Here is a 27,500-nt window from a genome sequence, read left to right as displayed (position 1 = left end):
ATAAGCTCTCTTTCTCTATAAGCTCTCTTTCTCTATAAGCTCATAAGCTCTCTTTCTCTATAAGCTCTCTTTCTCTATAAACTCTCTTTCTCTATAAAGCTCTCTTTCTCTATAAACTCTCTTTCTCTATAAACTCTCTTTCTCTATAAGCTCTCTTTCTCTATAAGCTCTCTCTCTCTATAAGCTCTCTTTCTCTATAAGCTCTCTTTCTCTTTAAGCTCTCTTTCTCTATAAGCTCTCTTTCTCTATAAAGCTCTCTTTCTCTATAAACTCTCTTTCTCTATAAACTCTCTTTCTCTATAAGTTCTCTTTCTCTATAAGCTCTCTTTCTCTATAAGCTCTCTTTCTCTATAAGCTCTCTTTCTCTATCAGCTCTCTTTCTCTATAAGTTCTCTTTCTCTGTTCTCTTTAAACTCTTTCTCTATAAACTCTCTTTCTCTATCAGCTCTCTTTCTCTATAAACTCTCTTTCTCTATAAACTCTCTTTCTCTATAAGCTCTCTATCTCTATAAGCTCTCTATCTCTATAAGCTCTCTTTCTCTATAAACTCTCTTTCTCTATAAACTCTCTTTCTCTATAAGATCTCTTTCTCTATAAGCTCTCTTTCTCTATAAGCTCTCTTTCTCTATAAACTCTCTTTCTCTATAAGCTCTCTTTCTCTATAAACTCTCTTTCTCTATAAACTCTCTTTCTCTATAAGCTCTCTTTCTCTATAAGCTCTCTTTCTCTATAAGCTCTCTTTCTCTATAAGCTCTCTTTCTCTATAAGCTCTCTTTCTCTATAAGCTCTCTTTCTCTATCAGTTCTCTTTCTCTATAAGCTCTCTTTCTCTATCAACTCTCTTTCTCTATAAGCTCTCTTTCTCTATAAGCTCTCTTTCTCTATAAGCTCTCTTTCTCTATAAGCTCTCTTTCTCTATAAGCTCTCTTTCTCTTTAAGCTCTCTTTCTCTATAAGCTCTCTTTCTCTATAAGCTCTCTTTCTCTATAAGCTCTCTTTCTCTATAAGCTCTCTTTCTCTTTAAGCTCTCTTTCTCTTTAAGCTCTCTCTCTCTATAAACTCTCTTTCTCTATAAGCTCTCTTTCTCTATAAACTCTCTTTCTCTATAAGCTCTCTTTCTCTATAAGCTCTCTTTCTCTATAAGCTCTCTTTCTCTATAAGCTCTCTTTCTCTATAAGCTCTCTTTCTCTTTAAGCTCTCTTTCTCTATAAGCTCTCTTTCTCTTTAAGCTCTCTTTCTCTTTAAGCTCTCTTTCTCTATAAGCTCTCTTTCTCTATCAGCTCTCTTTCTCTATCAGCTCTCTTTCTCTATAATCTCTCTTTCTCTATAAGCTCTCTTTCTCTGTAAGCTCTTTTTCTCTATAAGCTCTCTTTCTCTATAAACTCTCTTTCTCTATAAGCTCTCTTTCTCTATAAGCTCTCTTTCTATATAAGCTCTCTCTCTCTATAAACTCTCTTTCTCTATAAGCTCTCTTTCTCTATCAGCTCTCTTTCTCTATAAACTCTCTTTCTCTATCAGCTCTTTTTCTCTATAAGCTCTCTTTCTCTATCAGCTCTCTTTCTCTATCAGCTCTCTTTCTCTATAAACTCTCTTTCTCTATAAGCTCTCTTTCTCTATCAGCTCTCTTTCTCTATAAACTCTCTTTCTCTATAAGCTCTCTTTCTCTATAAACTCTCTTTCTCTATCAGCTCTCTTTCTCTATCAGCTCTCTTTCTCTATAAACTCTCTTTCTCTATAAGCTCTTTTTCTCTATAAGCTCTCTTTCTCTATAAGCTCTCTTTCTCTATAAGCTCTCTCTCTCTCTATAAGCTCTCTTTCTCTATCAGCTCTCTTTCTCTATAAACTCTCTTTCTCTATAAGCTCTCTTTCTCTATCAGCTCTCTTTCTCTATAAACTCTCTTTCTCTATAAGCTCTTTTTCTCTATAAGCTCTCTTTCTCTATAAGCTCTCTTTCTCTATAAGCTCTCTTTCTCTATCAGCTCTCTTTCTCTATAATCTCTCTTTCTCTTTAAGCTCTCTTTCTCTTTAAGCTCTCTTTCTCTATAAGCTCTCTTTCTCTATCAGCTCTCTTTCTCTATCAGCTCTCTTTCTCTATAATCTCTCTTTCTCTATAAGCTCTCTTTCTCTATAAGCTCTTTTTCTCTATAAGCTCTCTTTCTCTATAAACTCTCTTTCTCTATAAGCTCTCTTTCTATATAAGCTCTCTCTCTCTATAAACTCTCTTTCTCTATATGCTCTCTTTCTCTATCAGCTCTCTTTCTCTATAAACTCTCTTTCTCTATAAGCTCTTTTTCTCTATAAGCTCTCTTTCTCTATCAGCTCTCTTTCTCTATCAGCTCTCTTTCTCTATAAACTCTCTTTCTCTATAAGCTCTCTTTCTCTATCAGCTCTCTTTCTCTATAAACTCTCTTTCTCTATAAGCTCTCTTTCTCTATAAACTCTCTTTCTCTATAAGCTCTCTTTCTCTATCAGCTCTCTTTCTCTATAAACTCTCTTTCTCTATAAGCTCTCTTTCTCTATAAACTCTCTTTCTCTATAAGCTCTTTTTCTCTATAAGCTCTCTTTCTCTATAAGCTCTCTTTCTCTATAAGCTCTCTCTCTCTATAAGCTCTCTTTCTCTATCAGCTCTCTTTCTCTATAAACTCTCTTTCTCTATAAGCTCTCTTTCTCTATCAGCTCTCTTTCTCTATAAACTCTCTTTCTCTATAAGCTCTTTTTCTCTATAAACTCTCTTTCTCTATCAGCTCTTTTTCTCTATCAGCTCTCTTTCTCTATAAACTCTCTCTCTCTATAAACTCTCTTTCTCTATAAGCTCTCTTTCTCTATAAGCTCTCTTTCTCTATAAGCTCTCTTTCTCTATAAGCTCTCTTTCTCTATAAACTCTCTTTCTCTATAAGCTCTCTTTCTCTATAAGCTCTTTTTCTCTATCAGCTCTCTTTCTCTATCAGCTCTCTTTCTCTATAAGCTCTCTTTCTCTATAAGCTCTCTTTCTCTATAAGCTCTCTTTCTCTATAAGCTCTCTTTCTCTATCAGCTCTCTTTCTCTATAAACTCTCTTTCTCTATAAGCTTCTCTTTCTCTATAAGATCTCTTTCTCTTTAAACTCTCTTTCTCTATAAGCTCTCTTTCTCTATAAGCTCTCTTTCTCTATAAGCTCTCTTTCTCTTTAAGCTCTCTTTCTCTATAAGCTCTCTTTCTCTATAAGCTCTCTTTCTCTTTAAACTCTCTTTCTCTATAAGCTCTCTTTCTCTATAAGCTCTCTTTCTCTATAAACTCTCTTTCTCTATCAGCTCTCTTTCTCTATAAGCTCTCTTTCTCTATAAGCTCTCTTTCTCTATAAGCTCTCTTTCTCTTTAAGCTCTCTTTCTCTATAAGCTCTCTTTCTCTATAAGCTCTCTTTCTCTTTAAACTCTCTTTCTCTATAAACTCTCTTTCTCTATCAGCTCTCTTTCTCTTTAAGCTCTCTTTCTCTATAAGCTCTCTTTCTCTATAAGCTCTCTTTCTCTATAAGCTCTTTTTCTCTATCAGCTCTCTTTCTCTATCAGCTCTCTTTCTCTATAAGCTCTCTTTCTCTATAAGCTCTCTTTCTCTATAAGCTCTCTTTCTCTTTAAGCTCTCTTTCTCTATAAACTCTCTTTCTCTATAAGCTTCTCTTTCTCTATAAACTCTCTTTCTCTATAAGCTCTCTTTCTCTATAAGCTCTCTTTCTCTATAAGCTCTCTTTCTCTATCAGCTCTCTTTCTCTATAAACTCTCTTTCTCTATCAGCTCTTTTTCTCTATAAGCTCTCTTTCTCTATCAGCTCTCTTTCTCTATCAGCTCTCTTTCTCTATAAACTCTCTTTCTCTATAAGCTCTCTTTCTCTATCAGCTCTCTTTCTCTATAAACTCTCTTTCTCTATAAGCTCTCTTTCTCTATAAACTCTCTTTCTCTATCAGCTCTCTTTCTCTATCAGCTCTCTTTCTCTATAAACTCTCTTTCTCTATAAGCTCTTTTTCTCTATAAGCTCTCTTTCTCTATAAGCTCTCTTTCTCTATAAGCTCTCTCTCTCTCTATAAGCTCTCTTTCTCTATCAGCTCTCTTTCTCTATAAACTCTCTTTCTCTATAAGCTCTCTTTCTCTATCAGCTCTCTTTCTCTATAAACTCTCTTTCTCTATAAGCTCTTTTTCTCTATAAGCTCTCTTTCTCTATAAGCTCTCTTTCTCTATAAGCTCTCTTTCTCTATCAGCTCTCTTTCTCTATAATCTCTCTTTCTCTTTAAGCTCTCTTTCTCTTTAAGCTCTCTTTCTCTATAAGCTCTCTTTCTCTATCAGCTCTCTTTCTCTATCAGCTCTCTTTCTCTATAATCTCTCTTTCTCTATAAGCTCTCTTTCTCTATAAGCTCTTTTTCTCTATAAGCTCTCTTTCTCTATAAACTCTCTTTCTCTATAAGCTCTCTTTCTATATAAGCTCTCTCTCTCTATAAACTCTCTTTCTCTATATGCTCTCTTTCTCTATCAGCTCTCTTTCTCTATAAACTCTCTTTCTCTATAAGCTCTTTTTCTCTATAAGCTCTCTTTCTCTATCAGCTCTCTTTCTCTATCAGCTCTCTTTCTCTATAAACTCTCTTTCTCTATAAGCTCTCTTTCTCTATCAGCTCTCTTTCTCTATAAACTCTCTTTCTCTATAAGCTCTCTTTCTCTATAAACTCTCTTTCTCTATAAGCTCTCTTTCTCTATCAGCTCTCTTTCTCTATAAACTCTCTTTCTCTATAAGCTCTCTTTCTCTATAAACTCTCTTTCTCTATAAGCTCTTTTTCTCTATAAGCTCTCTTTCTCTATAAGCTCTCTTTCTCTATAAGCTCTCTCTCTCTATAAGCTCTCTTTCTCTATCAGCTCTCTTTCTCTATAAACTCTCTTTCTCTATAAGCTCTCTTTCTCTATCAGCTCTCTTTCTCTATAAACTCTCTTTCTCTATAAGCTCTTTTTCTCTATAAACTCTCTTTCTCTATCAGCTCTTTTTCTCTATCAGCTCTCTTTCTCTATAAACTCTCTCTCTCTATAAACTCTCTTTCTCTATAAGCTCTCTTTCTCTATAAGCTCTCTTTCTCTATAAGCTCTCTTTCTCTATAAGCTCTCTTTCTCTATAAACTCTCTTTCTCTATAAGCTCTCTTTCTCTATAAGCTCTTTTTCTCTATCAGCTCTCTTTCTCTATCAGCTCTCTTTCTCTATAAGCTCTCTTTCTCTATAAGCTCTCTTTCTCTATAAGCTCTCTTTCTCTATAAGCTCTCTTTCTCTATCAGCTCTCTTTCTCTATAAACTCTCTTTCTCTATAAGCTTCTCTTTCTCTATAAGATCTCTTTCTCTTTAAACTCTCTTTCTCTATAAGCTCTCTTTCTCTATAAGCTATCTTTCTCTATAAGCTCTCTTTCTCTTTAAGCTCTCTTTCTCTATAAGCTCTCTTTCTCTATAAGCTCTCTTTCTCTTTAAACTCTCTTTCTCTATAAGCTCTCTTTCTCTATAAGCTCTCTTTCTCTATAAACTCTCTTTCTCTATCAGCTCTCTTTCTCTATAAGCTCTCTTTCTCTATAAGCTCTCTTTCTCTATAAGCTCTCTTTCTCTATAAGCTCTCTTTCTCTTTAAGCTCTCTTTCTCTATAAGCTCTCTTTCTCTATAAGCTCTCTTTCTCTTTAAACTCTCTTTCTCTATAAACTCTCTTTCTCTATCAGCTATCTTTCTCTTTAAGCTCTCTTTCTCTATAAGCTCTCTTTCTCTATAAGCTCTCTTTCTCTATAAGCTCTTTTTCTCTATCAGCTCTCTTTCTCTATCAGCTCTCTTTCTCTATAAGCTCTCTTTCTCTATAAGCTCTCTTTCTCTATAAGCTCTCTTTCTCTTTAAGCTCTCTTTCTCTATAAACTCTCTTTCTCTATAAGCTTCTCTTTCTCTATAAACTCTCTTTCTCTATAAACTCTCTTTCTCTATAAGCTCTCTTTCTCTATCAGCTCTCTTTCTCTATAAACTCTCTTTCTCTATAAGCTTCTCTTTCTCTATAAGATCTCTTTCTCTTTAAACTCTCTTTCTCTATAAGCTCTCTTTCTCTATAAGCTCTCTTTCTCTATAAGCTCTCTTTCTCTTTAAGCTCTCTTTCTCTATAAGCTCTCTTTCTCTATAAGCTCTCTTTCTCTTTAAACTCTCTTTCTCTATAAGCTCTCTTTCTCTATAAGCTCTCTTTCTCTATAAACTCTCTTTCTCTATCAGCTCTCTTTCTCTATAAGCTCTCTTTCTCTATAAGCTCTCTTTCTCTATAAGCTCTCTTTCTCTATAAGCTCTCTTTCTCTTTAAGCTCTCTTTCTCTATAAGCTCTCTTTCTCTATAAGCTCTCTTTCTCTTTAAACTCTCTTTCTCTATAAGCTCTCTTTCTCTATAAGCTCTCTTTCTCTATAAACTCTCTTTCTCTATCAGCTCTCTTTCTCTATAAGTTCTCTTTCTCTATAAGCTCTCTTTCTCTATAAGCTCTCTTTCTCTATAAGCTCTCTTTCTCTATAAGATCTCTTTCTCTATAAGCTCTCTTTCTCTATAAGATCTCTTTCTCTATAAGCTCTCTTTCTCTATAAGCTCTCTCTCTCTATAAGCTCTCTTTCTCTATAAGATCTCTTTCTCTTTAAACTCTCTTTCTCTATAAGCTCTCTTTCTCTTTAAACTCTCTTTCTCTATAAGCTCTCTTTCTCTATAAGCTCTCTTTCTCTATAAGCTCTCTTTCTCTTTAAGCTCTCTTTCTCTATAAGCTCTCTTTCTCTATAAGCTCTCTTTCTCTTTAAACTCTCTTTCTCTATAAGCTCTCTTTCTCTATAAGCTCTCTTTCTCTATAAACTCTCTTTCTCTATCAGCTCTCTTTCTCTATAAGCTCTCTTTCTCTATAAGCTCTCTTTCTCTATAAGCTCTCTTTCTCTATCAGCTCTCTTTCTCTATAAGTTCTCTTTCTCTATAAGCTCTCTTTCTCTATCAGCTCTCTTTCTCTATAAGCTCTCTTTCTCTATAAGCTCTCTTTCTCTATAAGCTCTCTTTCTCTATAAGATCTCTTTCTCTATAAGCTCTCTCTCTCTATAAGCTCTCTTTCTCTATAAGCTTCTCTTTCTCTATAAGCTCTCTCTCTCTATAAGCTCTCTTTCTCTATAAGCTCTCTCTCTCTATAAGATCTCTTTCTCTATAAGCTCTCTTTCTCTATAAACTCTCTTTCTCTATAAGCTCTCTTTCTCTATAAGCTCTCTTTCTCTATAAGCTCTCTTTCTCTATAAGCTCTCTTTCTCTATAAGCTCTCTTTCTCTATAAGCTCTCTCTCTCTATAAGCTCTCTTTCTCTATAAGCTCTCTCTCTCTATAAGATCTCTCTCTCTATAAGCTCTCTTTCTCTATAAGCTCTCTTTCTCTATAAGCTCTCTTTCTCTATCAGCTCTCTTTCTCTATAAGCTCTCTTTCTCTATCAGCTCTCTTTCTCTATAAGCTCTCTTTCTCTATAAGATCTCTTTCTCTATAAGCTCTCTTTCTCTTTAAGCTCTCTTTCTCTATCAGCTCTCTTTCTCTATAAACTCTCTTTCTCTATCAGCTCTCTTTCTCTATAAGCTCTCTTTCTCTATAAGCTCTCTTTCTCTATCAGCTCTCTTTCTCTATAAACTCTCTTTCTCTATCAGCTCTCTTTCTCTATAAGCTCTCTTTCTCTATAAGCTCTCTTTCTCTATAAGCTCTCTTTCTCTATCAGCTCTCTTTCTCTATAAGCTCTCTTCCTCTATAAGCTCTCTTTCTCTATCAGCTCTCTTTCTCTATAAGCTCTCTTTCTCTATAAGATCTCTTTCTCTATAAGCTCTCTTTCTCTTTAAGCTCTCTTTCTCTATCAGCTCTCTTTCTCTATAAACTCTCTCTCTCTATCAGCTCTCTTTCTCTATAAGCTCTCTTTCTCTATCAGCTCTCTTTCTCTATAAACTCTCTTTCTCTATCAGCTCTCTTTCTCTATAAGCTCTCTTTCTCTATCAGCTCTCTTTCTCTATAAACTCTCTTTCTCTATAAGCTCTCTTTCTCTATAAGCTCTCTTTCTCTATAAGCTCTCTTTCTATATAAGCTATCTTTCTCTATAAGCTCTCTTTCTCTATAAGCTCTCTTTCTCTATAAGTTATCTTTCTCTATAAGCTCTCTTTCTCTATAAGCTCTCTTTCTCTATAAGCTCTCTTTCTCTATCAGCTCTCTTTCTCTATCAGCTCTCTTTCTCTATAAGCTCTCTTTCTCTATCAGCTCTCTTTCTCTATCAGCTCTCTTTCTCTATAAGCTCTCTTTTTCTATAAGCTCTCTTTCTCTATAAGCTCTCTTTCTCTATAAACTCTCTTTCTCCATAAGCTTCTCTTTCTCTATAAGCTCTCTTTCTCTATAAGCTCTCTTTCTCTATAAAGCTCTCTTTCTCTATAAAGCTCTCTTTCTCTTTAAGCTCTCTTTCTCCATAAGCTTCTCTTTCTCTATAAGCTCTCTTTCTCTATAAAGCTCTCTTTCTCTTTAAGCTCTCTTTCTCTATAAAGCTCTCTTTCTCTTTAAGCTCTCTTTCTCTTTAAGCTCTCTTTCTCTATAAAGCTCTCTTTCTCTTTAAGCTCTCTTTCTCTATAAGCTCTCTTTCTCTATAAGCTCTCTTTCTCTATAAACTCTCTTTCTCTATAAGCTTCTCTTTCTCTATAAGCTTCTCTTTCTCTATAAGCTCTCTTTCTCTATAAGCTCTCTTTCTCTATAAGCTCTCTTTCTCTATAAGCTCTCTTTCTCTATAAGCTCTCTTTCTCTATAAACTCTCTTTCTCTATAAGCTCTCTTTCTCTATAAGCTCTCTTTCTCTATAAGCTCTCTTTCTCTATAAGCTCTCTTTCTCTATAAGCTCGCTTTCTCTTTAAGCTCTCTTTCTCTATAAGCTCTCTTTCTCTATAAGCTCTCTTTCTCTTTAAACTCTCTTTCTCTATAAGCTCTCTTTCTCTATAAGCTCTCTTTCTCTATAAACTCTCTTTCTCTATCAGCTCTCTTTCTCTATAAGTTCTCTTTCTCTATAAGCTCTCTTTCTCTATAAGCTCTCTTTCTCTATAAGCTCTCTTTCTCTATAAGATCTCTTTCTCTATAAGCTCTCTTTCTCTATAAGATCTCTTTCTCTATAAGCTCTCTTTCTCTATAAGCTCTCTTTCTCTATAAGATCTCTTTCTCTATAAGCTCTCTCTCTCTATAAGCTCTCTTTCTCTATAAGATCTCTTTCTCTTTAAACTCTCTTTCTCTATAAGCTCTCTTTCTCTTTAAACTCTCTTTCTCTATAAGCTCTCTTTCTCTATAAGCTCTCTTTCTCTATAAGCTCTCTTTCTCTTTAAGCTCTCTTTCTCTATAAGCTCTCTTTCTCTATAAGCTCTCTTTCTCTTTAAACTCTCTTTCTCTATAAGCTCTCTTTCTCTATAAGCTCTCTTTCTCTATAAACTCTCTTTCTCTATCAGCTCTCTTTCTCTATAAGCTCTCTTTCTCTATAAGCTCTCTTTCTCTATAAGCTCTCTTTCTCTATCAGCTCTCTTTCTCTATAAGTTCTCTTTCTCTATAAGCTCTCTTTCTCTATCAGCTCTCTTTCTCTATAAGCTCTCTTTCTCTATAAGCTCTCTTTCTCTATAAGATCTCTTTCTCTATAAGCTCTCTCTCTCTATAAGCTCTCTTTCTCTATAAGCTCTCTTTCTCTATAAGCTCTCTTTCTCTATAAGCTCTCTCTCTCTATAAACTCTCTTTCTCTATAAGCTCTCTTTCTCTATAAGCTCTCTCTCTCTATAAGATCTCTTTCTCTATAAGCTCTCTTTCTCTATAAACTCTCTTTCTCTATAAGATCTCTTTCTCTATAAGCTCTCTTTCTCTATAAGCTCTCTTTCTCTATAAGCTCTCTTTCTCTATACGCTCTCTTTCTCTATAAGCTCTCTCTCTCTATAAGCTCTCTTTCTCTATAAGCTCTCTCTCTCTATAAGATCTCTCTCTCTATAAGCTCTCTTTCTCTATAAGCTCTCTTTCTCTATAAGCTCTCTTTCTCTATCAGCTCTCTTTCTCTATAAGCTCTCTTTCTCTATCAGCTCTCTTTCTCTATAAGCTCTCTTTCTCTATAAGATCTCTTTCTCTATAAGCTCTCTTTCTCTTTAAGCTCTCTTTCTCTATCAGCTCTCTTTCTCTATAAACTCTCTTTCTCTATCAGCTCTCTTTCTCTATAAGCTCTCTTTCTCTATAAGCTCTCTTTCTCTATCAGCTCTCTTTCTCTATAAACTCTCTTTCTCTATCAGCTCTCTTTCTCTATAAGCTCTCTTTCTCTATAAGCTCTCTTTCTCTATAAGCTCTCTTTCTCTATCAGCTCTCTTTCTCTATAAGCTCTCTTTCTCTATAAGATCTCTTTCTCTATAAGCTCTCTCTCTCTATAAGCTCTCTTTCTCTATAAGATCTCTTTCTCTTTAAACTCTCTTTCTCTATAAGCTCTCTTTCTCTTTAAACTCTCTTTCTCTATAAGCTCTCTTTCTCTATAAGCTCTCTTTCTCTATAAGCTCTCTTTCTCTTTAAGCTCTCTTTCTCTATAAGCTCTCTTTCTCTATAAGCTCTCTTTCTCTTTAAACTCTCTTTCTCTATAAGCTCTCTTTCTCTATAAGCTCTCTTTCTCTATAAACTCTCTTTCTCTATCAGCTCTCTTTCTCTATAAGCTCTCTTTCTCTATAAGCTCTCTTTCTCTATAAGCTCTCTTTCTCTATCAGCTCTCTTTCTCTATAAGTTCTCTTTCTCTATAAGCTCTCTTTCTCTATCAGCTCTCTTTCTCTATAAACTCTCTTTCTCTATAAGCTCTTTTTCTCTATAAGCTCTCTTTCTCTATAAGCTCTCTTTCTCTATAAGCTCTCTCTCTCTCTATAAGCTCTCTTTCTCTATCAGCTCTCTTTCTCTATAAACTCTCTTTCTCTATAAGCTCTCTTTCTCTATCAGCTCTCTTTCTCTATAAACTCTCTTTCTCTATAAGCTCTTTTTCTCTATAAGCTCTCTTTCTCTATAAGCTCTCTTTCTCTATAAGCTCTCTTTCTCTATCAGCTCTCTTTCTCTATAATCTCTCTTTCTCTTTAAGCTCTCTTTCTCTTTAAGCTCTCTTTCTCTATAAGCTCTCTTTCTCTATCAGCTCTCTTTCTCTATCAGCTCTCTTTCTCTATAATCTCTCTTTCTCTATAAGCTCTCTTTCTCTATAAGCTCTTTTTCTGTATAAGCTCTCTTTCTCTATAAACTCTCTTTCTCTATAAGCTCTCTTTCTATATAAGCTCTCTCTCTCTATAAACTCTCTTTCTCTATATGCTCTCTTTCTCTATCAGCTCTCTTTCTCTATAAACTCTCTTTCTCTATAAGCTCTTTTTCTCTATAAGCTCTCTTTCTCTATCAGCTCTCTTTCTCTATCAGCTCTCTTTCTCTATAAACTCTCTTTCTCTATAAGCTCTCTTTCTCTATCAGCTCTCTTTCTCTATAAACTCTCTTTCTCTATAAGCTCTCTTTCTCTATAAACTCTCTTTCTCTATAAGCTCTCTTTCTCTATCAGCTCTCTTTCTCTATAAACTCTCTTTCTCTATAAGCTCTCTTTCTCTATAAACTCTCTTTCTCTATAAGCTCTTTTTCTCTATAAGCTCTCTTTCTCTATAAGCTCTCTTTCTCTATAAGCTCTCTCTCTCTATAAGCTCTCTTTCTCTATCAGCTCTCTTTCTCTATAAACTCTCTTTCTCTATAAGCTCTCTTTCTCTATCAGCTCTCTTTCTCTATAAACTCTCTTTCTCTATAAGCTCTTTTTCTCTATAAACTCTCTTTCTCTATCAGCTCTTTTTCTCTATCAGCTCTCTTTCTCTATAAACTCTCTCTCTCTATAAACTCTCTTTCTCTATAAGCTCTCTTTCTCTATAAGCTCTCTTTCTCTATAAGCTCTCTTTCTCTATAAGCTCTCTTTCTCTATAAACTCTCTTTCTCTATAAGCTCTCTTTCTCTATAAGCTCTTTTTCTCTATCAGCTCTCTTTCTCTATCAGCTCTCTTTCTCTATAAGCTCTCTTTCTCTATAAGCTCTCTTTCTCTATAAGCTCTCTTTCTCTATAAGCTCTCTTTCTCTATAAGCTCTCTTTCTCTATCAGCTCTCTTTCTCTATAAACTCTCTTTCTCTATAAGCTTCTCTTTCTCTATAAGATCTCTTTCTCTTTAAACTCTCTTTCTCTATAAGCTCTCTTTCTCTATAAGCTATCTTTCTCTATAAGCTCTCTTTCTCTTTAAGCTCTCTTTCTCTATAAGCTCTCTTTCTCTATAAGCTCTCTTTCTCTTTAAACTCTCTTTCTCTATAAGCTCTCTTTCTCTATAAGCTCTCTTTCTCTATAAACTCTCTTTCTCTATCAGCTCTCTTTCTCTATAAGCTCTCTTTCTCTATAAGCTCTCTTTCTCTATAAGCTCTCTTTCTCTATAAGCTCTCTTTCTCTTTAAGCTCTCTTTCTCTATAAGCTCTCTTTCTCTATAAGCTCTCTTTCTCTTTAAACTCTCTTTCTCTATAAACTCTCTTTCTCTATCAGCTCTCTTTCTCTTTAAGCTCTCTTTCTCTATAAGCTCTCTTTCTCTATAAGCTCTCTTTCTCTATAAGCTCTTTTTCTCTATCAGCTCTCTTTCTCTATCAGCTCTCTTTCTCTATAAGCTCTCTTTCTCTATAAGCTCTCTTTCTCTATAAGCTCTCTTTCTCTTTAAGCTCTCTTTCTCTATAAACTCTCTTTCTCTATAAGCTTCTCTTTCTCTATAAACTCTCTTTCTCTATAAGCTCTCTTTCTCTATAAGCTCTCTTTCTCTATCAGCTCTCTTTCTCTATAAACTCTCTTTCTCTATAAGCTTCTCTTTCTCTATAAGATCTCTTTCTCTTTAAACTCTCTTTCTCTATAAGCTCTCTTTCTCTATAAGCTCTCTTTCTCTATAAGCTCTCTTTCTCTTTAAGCTCTCTTTCTCTATAAGCTCTCTTTCTCTATAAGCTCTCTTTCTCTTTAAACTCTCTTTCTCTATAAGCTCTCTTTCTCTATAAGCTCTCTTTCTCTATAAACTCTCTTTCTCTATCAGCTCTCTTTCTCTATAAGCTCTCTTTCTCTATAAGCTCTCTTTCTCTATAAGCTCTCTTTCTCTATAAGCTCTCTTTCTCTTTAAGCTCTCTTTCTCTATAAGCTCTCTTTCTCTATAAGCTCTCTTTCTCTTTAAACTCTCTTTCTCTATAAGCTCTCTTTCTCTATAAGCTCTCTTTCTCTATAAACTCTCTTTCTCTATCAGCTCTCTTTCTCTATAAGTTCTCTTTCTCTATAAGCTCTCTTTCTCTATAAGCTCTCTTTCTCTATAAGCTCTCTTTCTCTATAAGATCTCTTTCTCTATAAGCTCTCTTTCTCTATAAGATCTCTTTCTCTATAAGCTCTCTTTCTCTATAAGCTCTCTCTCTCTATAAGCTCTCTTTCTCTATAAGATCTCTTTCTCTTTAAACTCTCTTTCTCTATAAGCTCTCTTTCTCTTTAAACTCTCTTTCTCTATAAGCTCTCTTTCTCTATAAGCTCTCTTTCTCTATAAGCTCTCTTTCTCTTTAAGCTCTCTTTCTCTATAAGCTCTCTTTCTCTATAAGCTCTCTTTCTCTTTAAACTCTCTTTCTCTATAAGCTCTCTTTCTCTATAAGCTCTCTTTCTCTATAAACTCTCTTTCTCTATCAGCTCTCTTTCTCTATAAGCTCTCTTTCTCTATAAGCTCTCTTTCTCTATAAGCTCTCTTTCTCTATCAGCTCTCTTTCTCTATAAGTTCTCTTTCTCTATAAGCTCTCTTTCTCTATCAGCTCTCTTTCTCTATAAGCTCTCTTTCTCTATAAGCTCTCTTTCTCTATAAGCTCTCTTTCTCTATAAGATCTCTTTCTCTATAAGCTCTCTCTCTCTATAAGCTCTCTTTCTCTATAAGCTTCTCTTTCTCTATAAGCTCTCTCTCTCTATAAGCTCTCTTTCTCTATAAGCTCTCTCTCTCTATAAGATCTCTTTCTCTATAAGCTCTCTTTCTCTATAAACTCTCTTTCTCTATAAGATCTCTTTCTCTATAAGCTCTCTTTCTCTATAAGCTCTCTTTCTCTATAAGCTCTCTTTCTCTATAAGCTCTCTTTCTCTATAAGCTCTCTCTCTCTATAAGCTCTCTTTCTCTATAAGCTCTCTCTCTCTATAAGATCTCTCTCTCTATAAGCTCTCTTTCTCTATAAGCTCTCTTTCTCTATAAGCTCTCTTTCTCTATCAGCTCTCTTTCTCTATAAGCTCTCTTTCTCTATCAGCTCTCTTTCTCTATAAGCTCTCTTTCTCTATAAGATCTCTTTCTCTATAAGCTCTCTTTCTCTTTAAGCTCTCTTTCTCTATCAGCTCTCTTTCTCTATAAACTCTCTTTCTCTATCAGCTCTCTTTCTCTATAAGCTCTCTTTCTCTATAAGCTCTCTTTCTCTATCAGCTCTCTTTCTCTATAAACTCTCTTTCTCTATCAGCTCTCTTTCTCTATAAGCTCTCTTTCTCTATAAGCTCTCTTTCTCTATAAGCTCTCTTTCTCTATCAGCTCTCTTTCTCTATAAGCTCTCTTCCTCTATAAGCTCTCTTTCTCTATCAGCTCTCTTTCTCTATAAGCTCTCTTTCTCTATAAGATCTCTTTCTCTATAAGCTCTCTTTCTCTTTAAGCTCTCTTTCTCTATCAGCTCTCTTTCTCTATAAACTCTCTCTCTCTATCAGCTCTCTTTCTCTATAAGCTCTCTTTCTCTATCAGCTCTCTTTCTCTATAAACTCTCTTTCTCTATAAGCTCTCTTTCTCTATAAGCTCTCTTTCTCTATAAGCTCTCTTTCTATATAAGCTCTCTTTCTCTATAAGCTCTCTTTCTCTATAAGCTCTCTTTCTCTATAAGTTATCTTTCTCTATAAGCTCTCTTTCTCTATAAGCTCTCTTTCTCTATAAGCTCTCTTTCTCTATCAGCTCTCTTTCTCTATCAGCTCTCTTTCTCTATCAGCTCTCTTTCTCTATAAGCTCTCTTTCTCTATCAGCTCTCTTTCTCTATCAGCTCTCTTTCTCTATAAGCTCTCTTTTTCTATAAGCTCTCTTTCTCTATAAGCTCTCTTTCTCTATAAACTCTCTTTCTCCATAAGCTTCTCTTTCTCTATAAGCTCTCTTTCTCTATAAGCTCTCTTTCTCTATAAAGCTCTCTTTCTCTATAAAGCTCTCTTTCTCTTTAAGCTCTCTTTCTCCATAAGCTTCTCTTTCTCTATAAGCTCTCTTTCTCTATAAAGCTCTCTTTCTCTTTAAGCTCTCTTTCTCTATAAAGCTCTCTTTCTCTTTAAGCTCTCTTTCTCTTTAAGCTCTCTTTCTCTATAAAGCTCTCTTTCTCTTTAAGCTCTCTTTCTCTATAAGCTCTCTTTCTCTATAAACTCTCTTTCTCTATAAGCTTCTCTTTCTCTATAAGCTTCTCTTTCTCTATAAGCTCTCTTTCTCTATAAGCTCTCTTTCTCTATAAGCTCTCTTTCTCTATAAGCTCTCTTTCTCTATAAGCTCTCTTTCTCTATAAACTCTCTTTCTCTATAAGCTCTCTTTCTCTATAAGCTCTCTTTCTCTATAAGCTCTCTTTCTCTATAAGCTCTCTTTCTCTATAAGCTCGCTTTCTCTTTAAGCTCTCTTTCTCTATAAGCTCTCTTTCTCTATAAGCTCTCTTTCTCTTTAAACTCTCTTTCTCTATAAGCTCTCTTTCTCTATAAGCTCTCTTTCTCTATAAACTCTCTTTCTCTATCAGCTCTCTTTCTCTATAAGTTCTCTTTCTCTATAAGCTCTCTTTCTCTATAAGCTCTCTTTCTCTATAAGCTCTCTTTCTCTATAAGATCTCTTTCTCTATAAGCTCTCTTTCTCTATAAGATCTCTTTCTCTATAAGCTCTCTTTCTCTATAAGCTCTCTTTCTCTATAAGATCTCTTTCTCTATAAGCTCTCTCTCTCTATAAGCTCTCTTTCTCTATAAGATCTCTTTCTCTTTAAACTCTCTTTCTCTATAAGCTCTCTTTCTCTTTAAACTCTCTTTCTCTATAAGCTCTCTTTCTCTATAAGCTCTCTTTCTCTATAAGCTCTCTTTCTCTTTAAGCTCTCTTTCTCTATAAGCTCTCTTTCTCTATAAGCTCTCTTTCTCTTTAAACTCTCTTTCTCTATAAGCTCTCTTTCTCTATAAGCTCTCTTTCTCTATAAACTCTCTTTCTCTATCAGCTCTCTTTCTCTATAAGCTCTCTTTCTCTATAAGCTCTCTTTCTCTATAAGCTCTCTTTCTCTATCAGCTCTCTTTCTCTATAAGTTCTCTTTCTCTATAAGCTCTCTTTCTCTATCAGCTCTCTTTCTCTATAAGCTCTCTTTCTCTATAAGCTCTCTTTCTCTATAAGCTCTCTTTCTCTATAAGATCTCTTTCTCTATAAGCTCTCTCTCTCTATAAGCTCTCTTTCTCTATAAGCTTCTCTTTCTCTATAAGCTCTCTCTCTCTATAAACTCTCTTTCTCTATAAGCTCTCTTTCTCTATAAGCTCTCTCTCTCTATAAGATCTCTTTCTCTATAAGCTCTCTTTCTCTATAAACTCTCTTTCTCTATAAGATCTCTTTCTCTATAAGCTCTCTTTCTCTATAAGCTCTCTTTCTCTATAAGCTCTCTTTCTCTATACGCTCTCTTTCTCTATAAGCTCTCTCTCTCTATAAGCTCTCTTTCTCTATAAGCTCTCTCTCTCTATAAGATCTCTCTCTCTATAAGCTCTCTTTCTCTATAAGCTCTCTTTCTCTATAAGCTCTCTTTCTCTATCAGCTCTCTTTCTCTATAAGCTCTCTTTCTCTATCAGCTCTCTTTCTCTATAAGCTCTCTTTCTCTATAAGATCTCTTTCTCTATAAGCTCTCTTTCTCTTTAAGCTCTCTTTCTCTATCAGCTCTCTTTCTCTATAAACTCTCTTTCTCTATCAGCTCTCTTTCTCTATAAGCTCTCTTTCTCTATAAGCTCTCTTTCTCTATCAGCTCTCTTTCTCTATAAACTCTCTTTCTCTATCAGCTCTCTTTCTCTATAAGCTCTCTTTCTCTATAAGCTCTCTTTCTCTATAAGCTCTCTTTCTCTATCAGCTCTCTTTCTCTATCAGCTCTCTTTCTCTATAAGCTCTCTTTCTCTATAAGATCTCTTTCTCTATAAGCTCTCTCTCTCTATAAGCTCTCTTTCTCTATAAGATCTCTTTCTCTTTAAACTCTCTTTCTCTATAAGCTCTCTTTCTCTTTAAACTCTCTTTCTCTATAAGCTCTCTTTCTCTATAAGCTCTCTTTCTCTATAAGCTCTCTTTCTCTTTAAGCTCTCTTTCTCTATAAGCTCTCTTTCTCTATAAGCTCTCTTTCTCTTTAAACTCTCTTTCTCTATAAGCTCTCTTTCTCTATAAGCTCTCTTTCTCTATAAACTCTCTTTCTCTATCAGCTCTCTTTCTCTATAAGCTCTCTTTCTCTATAAGCTCTCTTTCTCTATAAGCTCTCTTTCTCTATCAGCTCTCTTTCTCTATAAGTTCTCTTTCTCTATAAGCTCTCTTTCTCTATCAGCTCTCTTTCTCTATAAGCTCTCTTTCTCTATAAGCTCTCTTTCTCTATAAGCTCTCTTTCTCTATAAGATCTCTTTCTCTATAAGCTCTCTCTCTCTATAAGCTCTCTTTCTCTATAAGCTTCTCTTTCTCTATAAGCTCTCTCTCTCTATAAGCTCTCTTTCTCTATAAGCTCTCTCTCTCTATAAGATCTCTTTCTCTATAAGCTCTCTTTCTCTATAAACTCTCTTTCTCTATAAGATCTCTTTCTCTATAAGCTCTCTTTCTCTATAAGCTCTCTTTCTCTATAAGCTCTCTTTCTCTATAAGCTCTCTTTCTCTATAAGCTCTCTCTCTCTATAAGCTCTCTTTCTCTATAAGCTCTCTCTCTCTATAAGATCTCTCTCTCTATAAGCTCTCTTTCTCTATAAGCTCTCTTTCTCTTTAAGCTCTCTTTCTCTATCAGCTCTCTTTCTCTATAAACTCTCTTTCTCTATCAGCTCTCTTTCTCTATAAGCTCTCTTTCTCTATAAGCTCTCTTTCTCTATCAGCTCTCTTTCTCTATAAACTCTCTTTCTCTATCAGCTCTCTTTCTCTATAAGCTCTCTTTCTCTATAAGCTCTCTTTCTCTATAAGCTCTCTTTCTCTATCAGCTCTCTTTCTCTATAAGCTCTCTTTCTCTATAAGCTCTCTTTCTCTATCAGCTCTCTTTCTCTATAAGCTCTCTTTCTCTATAAGATCTCTTTCTCTATAAGCTCTCTTTCTCTTTAAGCTCTCTTTCTCTATCAGCTCTCTTTCTCTATAAACTCTCTCTCTCTATCAGCTCTCTTTCTCTATAAGCTCTCTTTCTCTATCAGCTCTCTTTCTCTATAAACTCTCTTTCTCTATCAGCTCTCTTTCTCTATAAGCTCTCTTTCTCTATCAGCTCTCTTTCTCTATAAACTCTCTTTCTCTATAAGCTCTCTTTCTCTATAAGCTCTCTTTCTCTATAAGCTCTCTTTCTATATAAGCTCTCTTTCTCTATAAGCTCTCTTTCTCTATAAGCTCTCTTTCTCTATAAGTTATCTTTCTCTATAAGCTCTCTTTCTCTATAAGCTCTCTTTCTCTATAAGCTCTCTTTCTCTATCAGCTCTCTTTCTCTATCAGCTCTCTTTCTCTATCAGCTCTCTTTCTCTATAAGCTCTCTTTCTCTATCAGCTCTCTTTCTCTATCAGCTCTCTTTCTCTATAAGCTCTCTTTTTCTATAAGCTCTCTTTCTCTATAAGCTCTCTTTCTCTATAAACTCTCTTTCTCCATAAGCTTCTCTTTCTCTATAAGCTCTCTTTCTCTATAAGCTCTCTTTCTCTATAAGCTCTCTTTCTCTATAAGCTCTCTTTCTCTTTAAGCTCTCTTTCTCTATAAGCTCTCTTTCTCTATAAGCTCTCTTTCTCTTTAAACTCTCTTTCTCTATAAGCTCTCTTTCTCTATAAGCTCTCTTTCTCTATAAACTCTCTTTCTCTATCAGCTCTCTTTCTCTATAAGCTCTCTTTCTCTATAAGCTCTCTTTCTCTATAAGCTCTCTTTCTCTATCAGCTCTCTTTCTCTATAAGTTCTCTTTCTCTATAAGCTCTCTTTCTCTATCAGCTCTCTTTCTCTATAAGCTCTCTTTCTCTATAAGCTCTCTTTCTCTATAAGCTCTCTTCCTCTATAAGCTCTCTTTCTCTATCAGCTCTCTTTCTCTATAAGCTCTCTTTCTCTATAAGATCTCTTTCTCTATAAGCTCTCTTTCTCTTTAAGCTCTCTTTCTCTATCAGCTCTCTTTCTCTATAAACTCTCTCTCTCTATCAGCTCTCTTTCTCTATAAGCTCTCTTTCTCTATCAGCTCTCTTTCTCTATAAACTCTCTTTCTCTATCAGCTCTCTTTCTCTATAAGCTCTCTTTCTCTATCAGCTCTCTTTCTCTATAAACTCTCTTTCTCTATAAGCTCTCTTTCTCTATAAGCTCTCTTTCTATATAAGCTCTCTTTCTCTATAAGCTCTCTTTCTCTATAAGCTCTCTTTCTCTATAAGTTATCTTTCTCTATAAGCTCTCTTTCTCTATAAGCTCTCTTTCTCTATAAGCTCTCTTTCTCTATCAGCTCTCTTTCTCTATCAGCTCTCTTTCTCTATCAGCTCTCTTTCTCTATAAGCTCTCTTTCTCTATCAGCTCTCTTTCTCTATCAGCTCTCTTTCTCTATAAGCTCTCTTTTTCTATAAGCTCTCTTTCTCTATAAGCTCTCTTTCTCTATAAACTCTCTTTCTCCATAAGCTTCTCTTTCTCTATAAGCTCTCTTTCTCTATAAGCTCTCTTTCTCTATAAAGCTCTCTTTCTCTATAAAGCTCTCTTTCTCTTTAAGCTCTCTTTCTCCATAAGCTTCTCTTTCTCTATAAGCTCTCTTTCTCTATAAAGCTCTCTTTCTCTTTAAGCTCTCTTTCTCTATAAAGCTCTCTTTCTCTTTAAGCTCTCTTTCTCTTTAAGCTCTCTTTCTCTATAAAGCTCTCTTTCTCTTTAAGCTCTCTTTCTCTATAAGCTCTCTTTCTCTATAAACTCTCTTTCTCTATAAGCTTCTCTTTCTCTATAAGCTTCTCTTTCTCTATAAGCTCTCTTTCTCTATAAGCTCTCTTTCTCTATAAGCTCTCTTTCTCTATAAGCTCTCTTTCTCTATAAGCTCTCTTTCTCTATAAACTCTCTTTCTCTATAAGCTCTCTTTCTCTATAAGCTCTCTTTCTCTATAAGCTCTCTTTCTCTATAAGCTCGCTTTCTCTTTAAGCTCTCTTTCTCTATAAGCTCTCTTTCTCTATAAGCTCTCTTTCTCTTTAAACTCTCTTTCTCTATAAGCTCTCTTTCTCTATAAGCTCTCTTTCTCTATAAACTCTCTTTCTCTATCAGCTCTCTTTCTCTATAAGTTCTCTTTCTCTATAAGCTCTCTTTCTCTATAAGCTCTCTTTCTCTATAAGCTCTCTTTCTCTATAAGATCTCTTTCTCTATAAGCTCTCTTTCTCTATAAGATCTCTTTCTCTATAAGCTCTCTTTCTCTATAAGCTCTCTTTCTCTATAAGATCTCTTTCTCTATAAGCTCTCTCTCTCTATAAGCTCTCTTTCTCTATAAGATCTCTTTCTCTTTAAACTCTCTTTCTCTATAAGCTCTCTTTCTCTTTAAACTCTCTTTCTCTATAAGCTCTCTTTCTCTATAAGCTCTCTTTCTCTATAAGCTCTCTTTCTCTTTAAGCTCTCTTTCTCTATAAGCTCTCTTTCTCTATAAGCTCTCTTTCTCTTTAAACTCTCTTTCTCTATAAGCTCTCTTTCTCTATAAGCTCTCTTTCTCTATAAACTCTCTTTCTCTATCAGCTCTCTTTCTCTATAAGCTCTCTTTCTCTATAAGCTCTCTTTCTCTATAAGCTCTCTTTCTCTATCAGCTCTCTTTCTCTATAAGTTCTCTTTCTCTATAAGCTCTCTTTCTCTATCAGCTCTCTTTCTCTATAAGCTCTCTTTCTCTATAAGCTCTCTTTCTCTATAAGCTCTCTTTCTCTATAAGATCTCTTTCTCTATAAGCTCTCTCTCTCTATAAGCTCTCTTTCTCTATAAGCTTCTCTTTCTCTATAAGCTCTCTCTCTCTATAAACTCTCTTTCTCTATAAGCTCTCTTTCTCTATAAGCTCTCTCTCTCTATAAGATCTCTTTCTCTATAAGCTCTCTTTCTCTATAAACTCTCTTTCTCTATAAGATCTCTTTCTCTATAAGCTCTCTTTCTCTATAAGCTCTCTTTCTCTATAAGCTCTCTTTCTCTATACGCTCTCTTTCTCTATAAGCTCTCTCTCTCTATAAGCTCTCTTTCTCTATAAGCTCTCTCTCTCTATAAGATCTCTCTCTCTATAAGCTCTCTTTCTCTATAAGCTCTCTTTCTCTATAAGCTCTCTTTCTCTATCAGCTCTCTTTCTCTATAAGCTCTCTTTCTCTATCAGCTCTCTTTCTCTATAAGCTCTCTTTCTCTATAAGATCTCTTTCTCTATAAGCTCTCTTTCTCTTTAAGCTCTCTTTCTCTATCAGCTCTCTTTCTCTATAAACTCTCTTTCTCTATCAGCTCTCTTTCTCTATAAGCTCTCTTTCTCTATAAGCTCTCTTTCTCTATCAGCTCTCTTTCTCTATAAACTCTCTTTCTCTATCAGCTCTCTTTCTCTATAAGCTCTCTTTCTCTATAAGCTCTCTTTCTCTATAAGCTCTCTTTCTCTATCAGCTCTCTTTCTCTATCAGCTCTCTTTCTCTATAAGCTCTCTTTCTCTATAAGATCTCTTTCTCTATAAGCTCTCTCTCTCTATAAGCTCTCTTTCTCTATAAGATCTCTTTCTCTTTAAACTCTCTTTCTCTATAAGCTCTCTTTCTCTTTAAACTCTCTTTCTCTATAAGCTCTCTTTCTCTATAAGCTCTCTTTCTCTATAAGCTCTCTTTCTCTTTAAGCTCTCTTTCTCTATAAGCTCTCTTTCTCTATAAGCTCTCTTTCTCTTTAAACTCTCTTTCTCTATAAGCTCTCTTTCTCTATAAGCTCTCTTTCTCTATAAACTCTCTTTCTCTATCAGCTCTCTTTCTCTATAAGCTCTCTTTCTCTATAAGCTCTCTTTCTCTATAAGCTCTCTTTCTCTATCAGCTCTCTTTCTCTATAAGTTCTCTTTCTCTATAAGCTCTCTTTCTCTATCAGCTCTCTTTCTATATAAGCTCTCTTTCTCTATAAGCTCTCTTTCTCTATAAGCTCTCTTTCTCTATAAGATCTCTTTCTCTATAAGCTCTCTCTCTCTATAAGCTCTCTTTCTCTATAAGCTCTCTCTCTCTATAAGATCTCTTTCTCTATAAGCTCTCTTTCTCTATAAACTCTCTTTCTCTATAAGATCTCTTTCTCTATAAGCTCTCTTTCTCTATAAGCTCTCTTTCTCTATAAGCTCTCTTTCTCTATAAGCTCTCTTTCTCTATAAGCTCTCTCTCTCTATAAGCTCTCTTTCTCTATAAGCTCTCTCTCTCTATAAGATCTCTCTCTCTATAAGCTCTCTTTCTCTATAAGCTCTCTTTCTCTTTAAGCTCTCTTTCTCTATCAGCTCTCTTTCTCTATAAACTCTCTTTCTCTATCAGCTCTCTTTCTCTATAAGCTCTCTTTCTCTATAAGCTCTCTTTCTCTATCAGCTCTCTTTCTCTATAAACTCTCTTTCTCTATCAGCTCTCTTTCTCTATAAGCTCTCTTTCTCTATAAGCTCTCTTTCTCTATAAGCTCTCTTTCTCTATCAGCTCTCTTTCTCTATAAGCTCTCTTTCTCTATAAGCTCTCTTTCTCTATCAGCTCTCTTTCTCTATAAGCTCTCTTTCTCTATAAGATCTCTTTCTCTATAAGCTCTCTTTCTCTTTAAGCTCTCTTTCTCTATCAGCTCTCTTTCTCTATAAACTCTCTCTCTCTATCAGCTCTCTTTCTCTATAAGCTCTCTTTCTCTATCAGCTCTCTTTCTCTATAAACTCTCTTTCTCTATCAGCTCTCTTTCTCTATAAGCTCTCTTTCTCTATCAGCTCTCTTTCTCTATAAACTCTCTTTCTCTATAAGCTCTCTTTCTCTATAAGCTCTCTTTCTCTATAAGCTCTCTTTCTATATAAGCTCTCTTTCTCTATAAGCTCTCTTTCTCTATAAGCTCTCTTTCTCTATAAGTTATCTTTCTCTATAAGCTCTCTTTCTCTATAAGCTCTCTTTCTCTATAAGCTCTCTTTCTCTATCAGCTCTCTTTCTCTATCAGCTCTCTTTCTCTATCAGCTCTCTTTCTCTATAAGCTCTCTTTCTCTATCAGCTCTCTTTCTCTATCAGCTCTCTTTCTCTATAAGCTCTCTTTTTCTATAAGCTCTCTTTCTCTATAAGCTCTCTTTCTCTATAAACTCTCTTTCTCCATAAGCTTCTCTTTCTCTATAAGCTCTCTTTCTCTATAAGCTCTCTTTCTCTATAAAGCTCTCTTTCTCTATAAAGCTCTCTTTCTCTTTAAGCTCTCTTTCTCCATAAGCTTCTCTTTCTCTATAAGCTCTCTTTCTCTATAAAGCTCTCTTTCTCTTTAAGCTCTCTTTCTCTATAAAGCTCTCTTTCTCTTTAAGCTCTCTTTCTCTTTAAGCTCTCTTTCTCTATAAAGCTCTCTTTCTCTTTAAGCTCTCTTTCTCTATAAGCTCTCTTTCTCTATAAGCTCTCTTTCTCTATAAACTCTCTTTCTCTATAAGCTTCTCTTTCTCTATAAGCTTCTCTTTCTCTATAAGCTCTCTTTCTCTATAAGCTCTCTTTCTCTATAAGCTCTCTTTCTCTATAAGCTCTCTTTCTCTATAAGCTCTCTTTCTCTATAAGCTCTCTTTCTCTATAAGCTCTCTTTCTCTATAAGCTCTCTTTCTCTATCAGCTCTCTTTCTCTATAAGCTCTCTTTCTCTATAATCTCTCTTTCTCTATAAGCTCTCTTTCTCTATAAGCTCTCTTTCTCTTTAAGCTCTCTTTCTCTCTTTCTCTATAAGCCCTCTTTCTCTTTAAGCTCTCTTTCTCTCTTTCTCTATAAGCCCTCTTTCTCTTTAAGCTCTCTTTCTCTCTTTCTCTATAAACTCTCTTTCTCTATAAGCTCTATTTCTCTATCAGCTCTCTCTCTCTATAAGCTCTCTTTCTCTATAAGCTCTCTTTCTCTATCAGCTCTGACCAGTAGACAGGATGGTGTGGAGAGGTAGAGAGACGGACCAGTAGCTGAAATGTAACTGGTTTGATCCCAGTGTGATGTGGTGACTGGGGGGGGGTTGCTGGTATTACATCTGCAATGCCCACCATCAATGTCAAATGCCCTTGAGCAAGGCAACTATAGGTGCTAATGGTCACCAGTTTTAGGCACCATACCACATCTATGGTTCCCACTATGCCTGCCAGTGTGCTGTTGAGCAAGGCACTGAACTCCTAATGTAATGTGGGCAATTCATCACTCTGAAAACATGCTTTATGTTTAGTACTTCAATGTGAGTAATTGGGAAAAAAGTTTAAACTGATTCCAAGGACCTTTTATGACATGGATTTCAACCATCAACCCTTTTCCCTACTAACCTGGTTCCCTATAGCCAACCTGTTTATCATTGATGCAACACCAGCTTGGGTTTCATTCCTGTCAGCTATTTAGATCAACAGACACCAGGAAATAAACCAGCGCCCATTTAGAATGTTTACGTCATCAAGTTAGAAAAGGTCTATAGACCAAGTTCATAGTTTGAAACAATAACCCTTTGGAATGTGTAAACCATAACTGGACACGTATGTGAGGTCGTCTGTGAGGAGGTTCAAGGTAAGAGGGGACTGTGCTTACCGTCTTCTCCAGAGAGAGACAAGAAGATAGATGCCAATTTCCTCTCTGTGCGTTCAGTAGAAAGCTATCCGGCTGCAAGCTAGCCTAGCACAGCACAAATGAATGGACGTGGATATACGGACCACTAGCCTATCTTAAAACTCTGGGAGAGGTGTTTTTGGCCAACAGCTAAGGCTAGTGGTCCGTATCCGCTTCAATTCATTTGTGCTAAGCTAGGCACAATGACTCTTGACTCTCTGGAGAAGACGGCAAGCACATTTCCCATAATGTTGGTGTGCTCCTTTTACAATACCCATAATTAAGAACGGTTCCTTACCTGCCAACCCAGCTCTCTGAAGCTAACGTACAGCTCATGTCTCCGGCAAGCCGACTTCTGATCACTGCTGTTATAATCTACAACACAAGACACATATATACTGTTGTTATAATCTACAACACAAGACACATACTGTTGTTATAATCTACAACACAAGACACATATATACTGCTGTTATAATCTACAACACAAGACACATATATACTGTTGTTATAATCTACAACACAAGACACATATATACTGCTGTTATAATCTACAACACAAGACACATATATACTGTTGTTATAATCTACAACACAAGACACATATATACTGTTGTTATAATCTACAACACAAGACACATATATACTGTTGTTATAATCTACAACACAAGACACACATATACTGCTGTTATAATCTACAACACAAGACACATATATACTGTTGTTATAATCTACAACACAAGACACATATATACTGTTGTTATAATCTACAACACAAGACACATATATACTGTTGTTATAATCTACAACACAAGACACATATATATACTGTTGTTATAATCTACAATATAAAACACATATATACTGTTGTTATAATCTACAACACAAGACACATATATACTGCTGTTATAATCTACAACACAAGACACATATATACTGCTGTTATAATCTACAACACAAGACACATATATACTGTTATAATCTACAACACAAGACACATATATACTGTTGTTATAATCTACAACACAAGACACATATATACTGCTGTTATAATCTACAACACAAGACACATATATACTGTTGTTATAATCTACAACACAAGACACACATATACTGTTGTTATAATCTACAACACAAGACACATATATACTGTTGTTATAATCTACAACACAAGACACATATATACTGTTGTTATAATCTACAACACAAGACAAGACACATGTATACTGTTGTTATAATCTACAACACAAGACACATATATACTGTTGTTATAATCTACAACACAAGACACATATACTGCTGTTATAATCTACAACACAAGACACATATATACTGTTGTTATAATCTACAACACAAGACACATATATACTGTTGTTATAATCTACAACACAAGACACATATATACTGCTGTTATAATCTACAACACAAGACACATATATACTGTTGTTATAATCTACAACACAAGACACATATATACTGTTGTTATAATCTACAACACAAGACACATATATACTGTTGTTATAATCTACAACACAAGACACATGTATACTGTTGTTATAATCTACAACACAAGACACACATATACTGTTGTTATAATCTACAACACAAGACACACATATACTGTTGTTATAATCTACAACACAAGACACATATATACTGTTGTTATAATCTACAACACAAGACACATATATACTGTTGTTATAATCTACAACACAAGACACATGTATACTGTTGTTATAATCTACAACACAAGACACACATATACTGTTGTTATAATCTACAACACAAGACACACATATACTGTTGTTATAATCTACAACACAAGACACATATATACTGTTGTTATAATCTACAACACAAGACACATATATACTGTTGTTATAATCTACAACACAAGACACATGTATACTGTTGTTATAATCTACAACACAAGACACACATATACTGTTGTTATAATCTACAACACAAGACACATATATACTGTTGTTATCATCTACAACACAAGACACATATATACTGTTATAATCTACAACACAAGACACATATATACTGTTGTTATAATCTACAACACAAGACACATATATACTGTTGTTTTCGTCAAAATCGACCCTTTCTAGAGTCACACGCTCATAGGAAGTTGAAAGACAACTGGCAGCATCCTCGATTTATTGATTGATTGAAAACTTTATTTAACAGATTGCAGAATGGGTACAATACAGTACGGCTCAATACACACAATTGTTAAGGGGATGCAGACCAGAGAAAGACTTTCGTCTTGTTTACATCAGGGTCCCCCATTTTCAATTCATCATGCTCAGAGACATGTTGTGAATAAAAACCAAGTTCCTTTCAGTCTGAACACAGGAGCTGATGCTGCAACCGATAATAACTTGGACGTCAGAAATTCAGACTTCCTACCAGGGAAGATCTAGTAAAATAGTGCGTCAACTCGGAGATCCTAAAGTCGCAAACTCGGCTACGATCTCAACCCCTAGTTCAAGCCTCAGCGTCCTTTGACGTCATTTCAACATGGCCG

The 27,500-nt window shown here is 35.2% G+C and overlaps 1 protein-coding gene across 1 annotated transcript in view; it reads right to left on the bottom strand.

Annotated features, from left to right (window-relative positions):
- Window positions 1-27,500, bottom strand: part of bmp6 (bone morphogenetic protein 6) — a gene marked incomplete at its 5' end in the record, with an annotated part of 95,984 nt that overhangs the window by 9,900 nt on the left and 58,584 nt on the right. The window contains one exon of the mRNA XM_084326770.1: window positions 25,263-25,339. Coding sequence (XP_084182896.1) covers window positions 25,263-25,339 — 77 coding nt within the window. The remainder of the gene's footprint in view (window positions 1-25,262; window positions 25,340-27,500) is intronic.

The sequence above is a fragment of the Notolepis coatsorum genome (genome assembly GCF_963971535.1).
Source record: "Notolepis coatsorum genome assembly, chromosome: 12".
NCBI classification, from domain to species: Eukaryota; Metazoa; Chordata; class Actinopteri; order Aulopiformes; family Paralepididae; genus Notolepis; species Notolepis coatsorum.
Note: the sequence above shows the minus strand (reverse complement) of the source record. Positions and strands in the feature narration are given on the sequence as shown.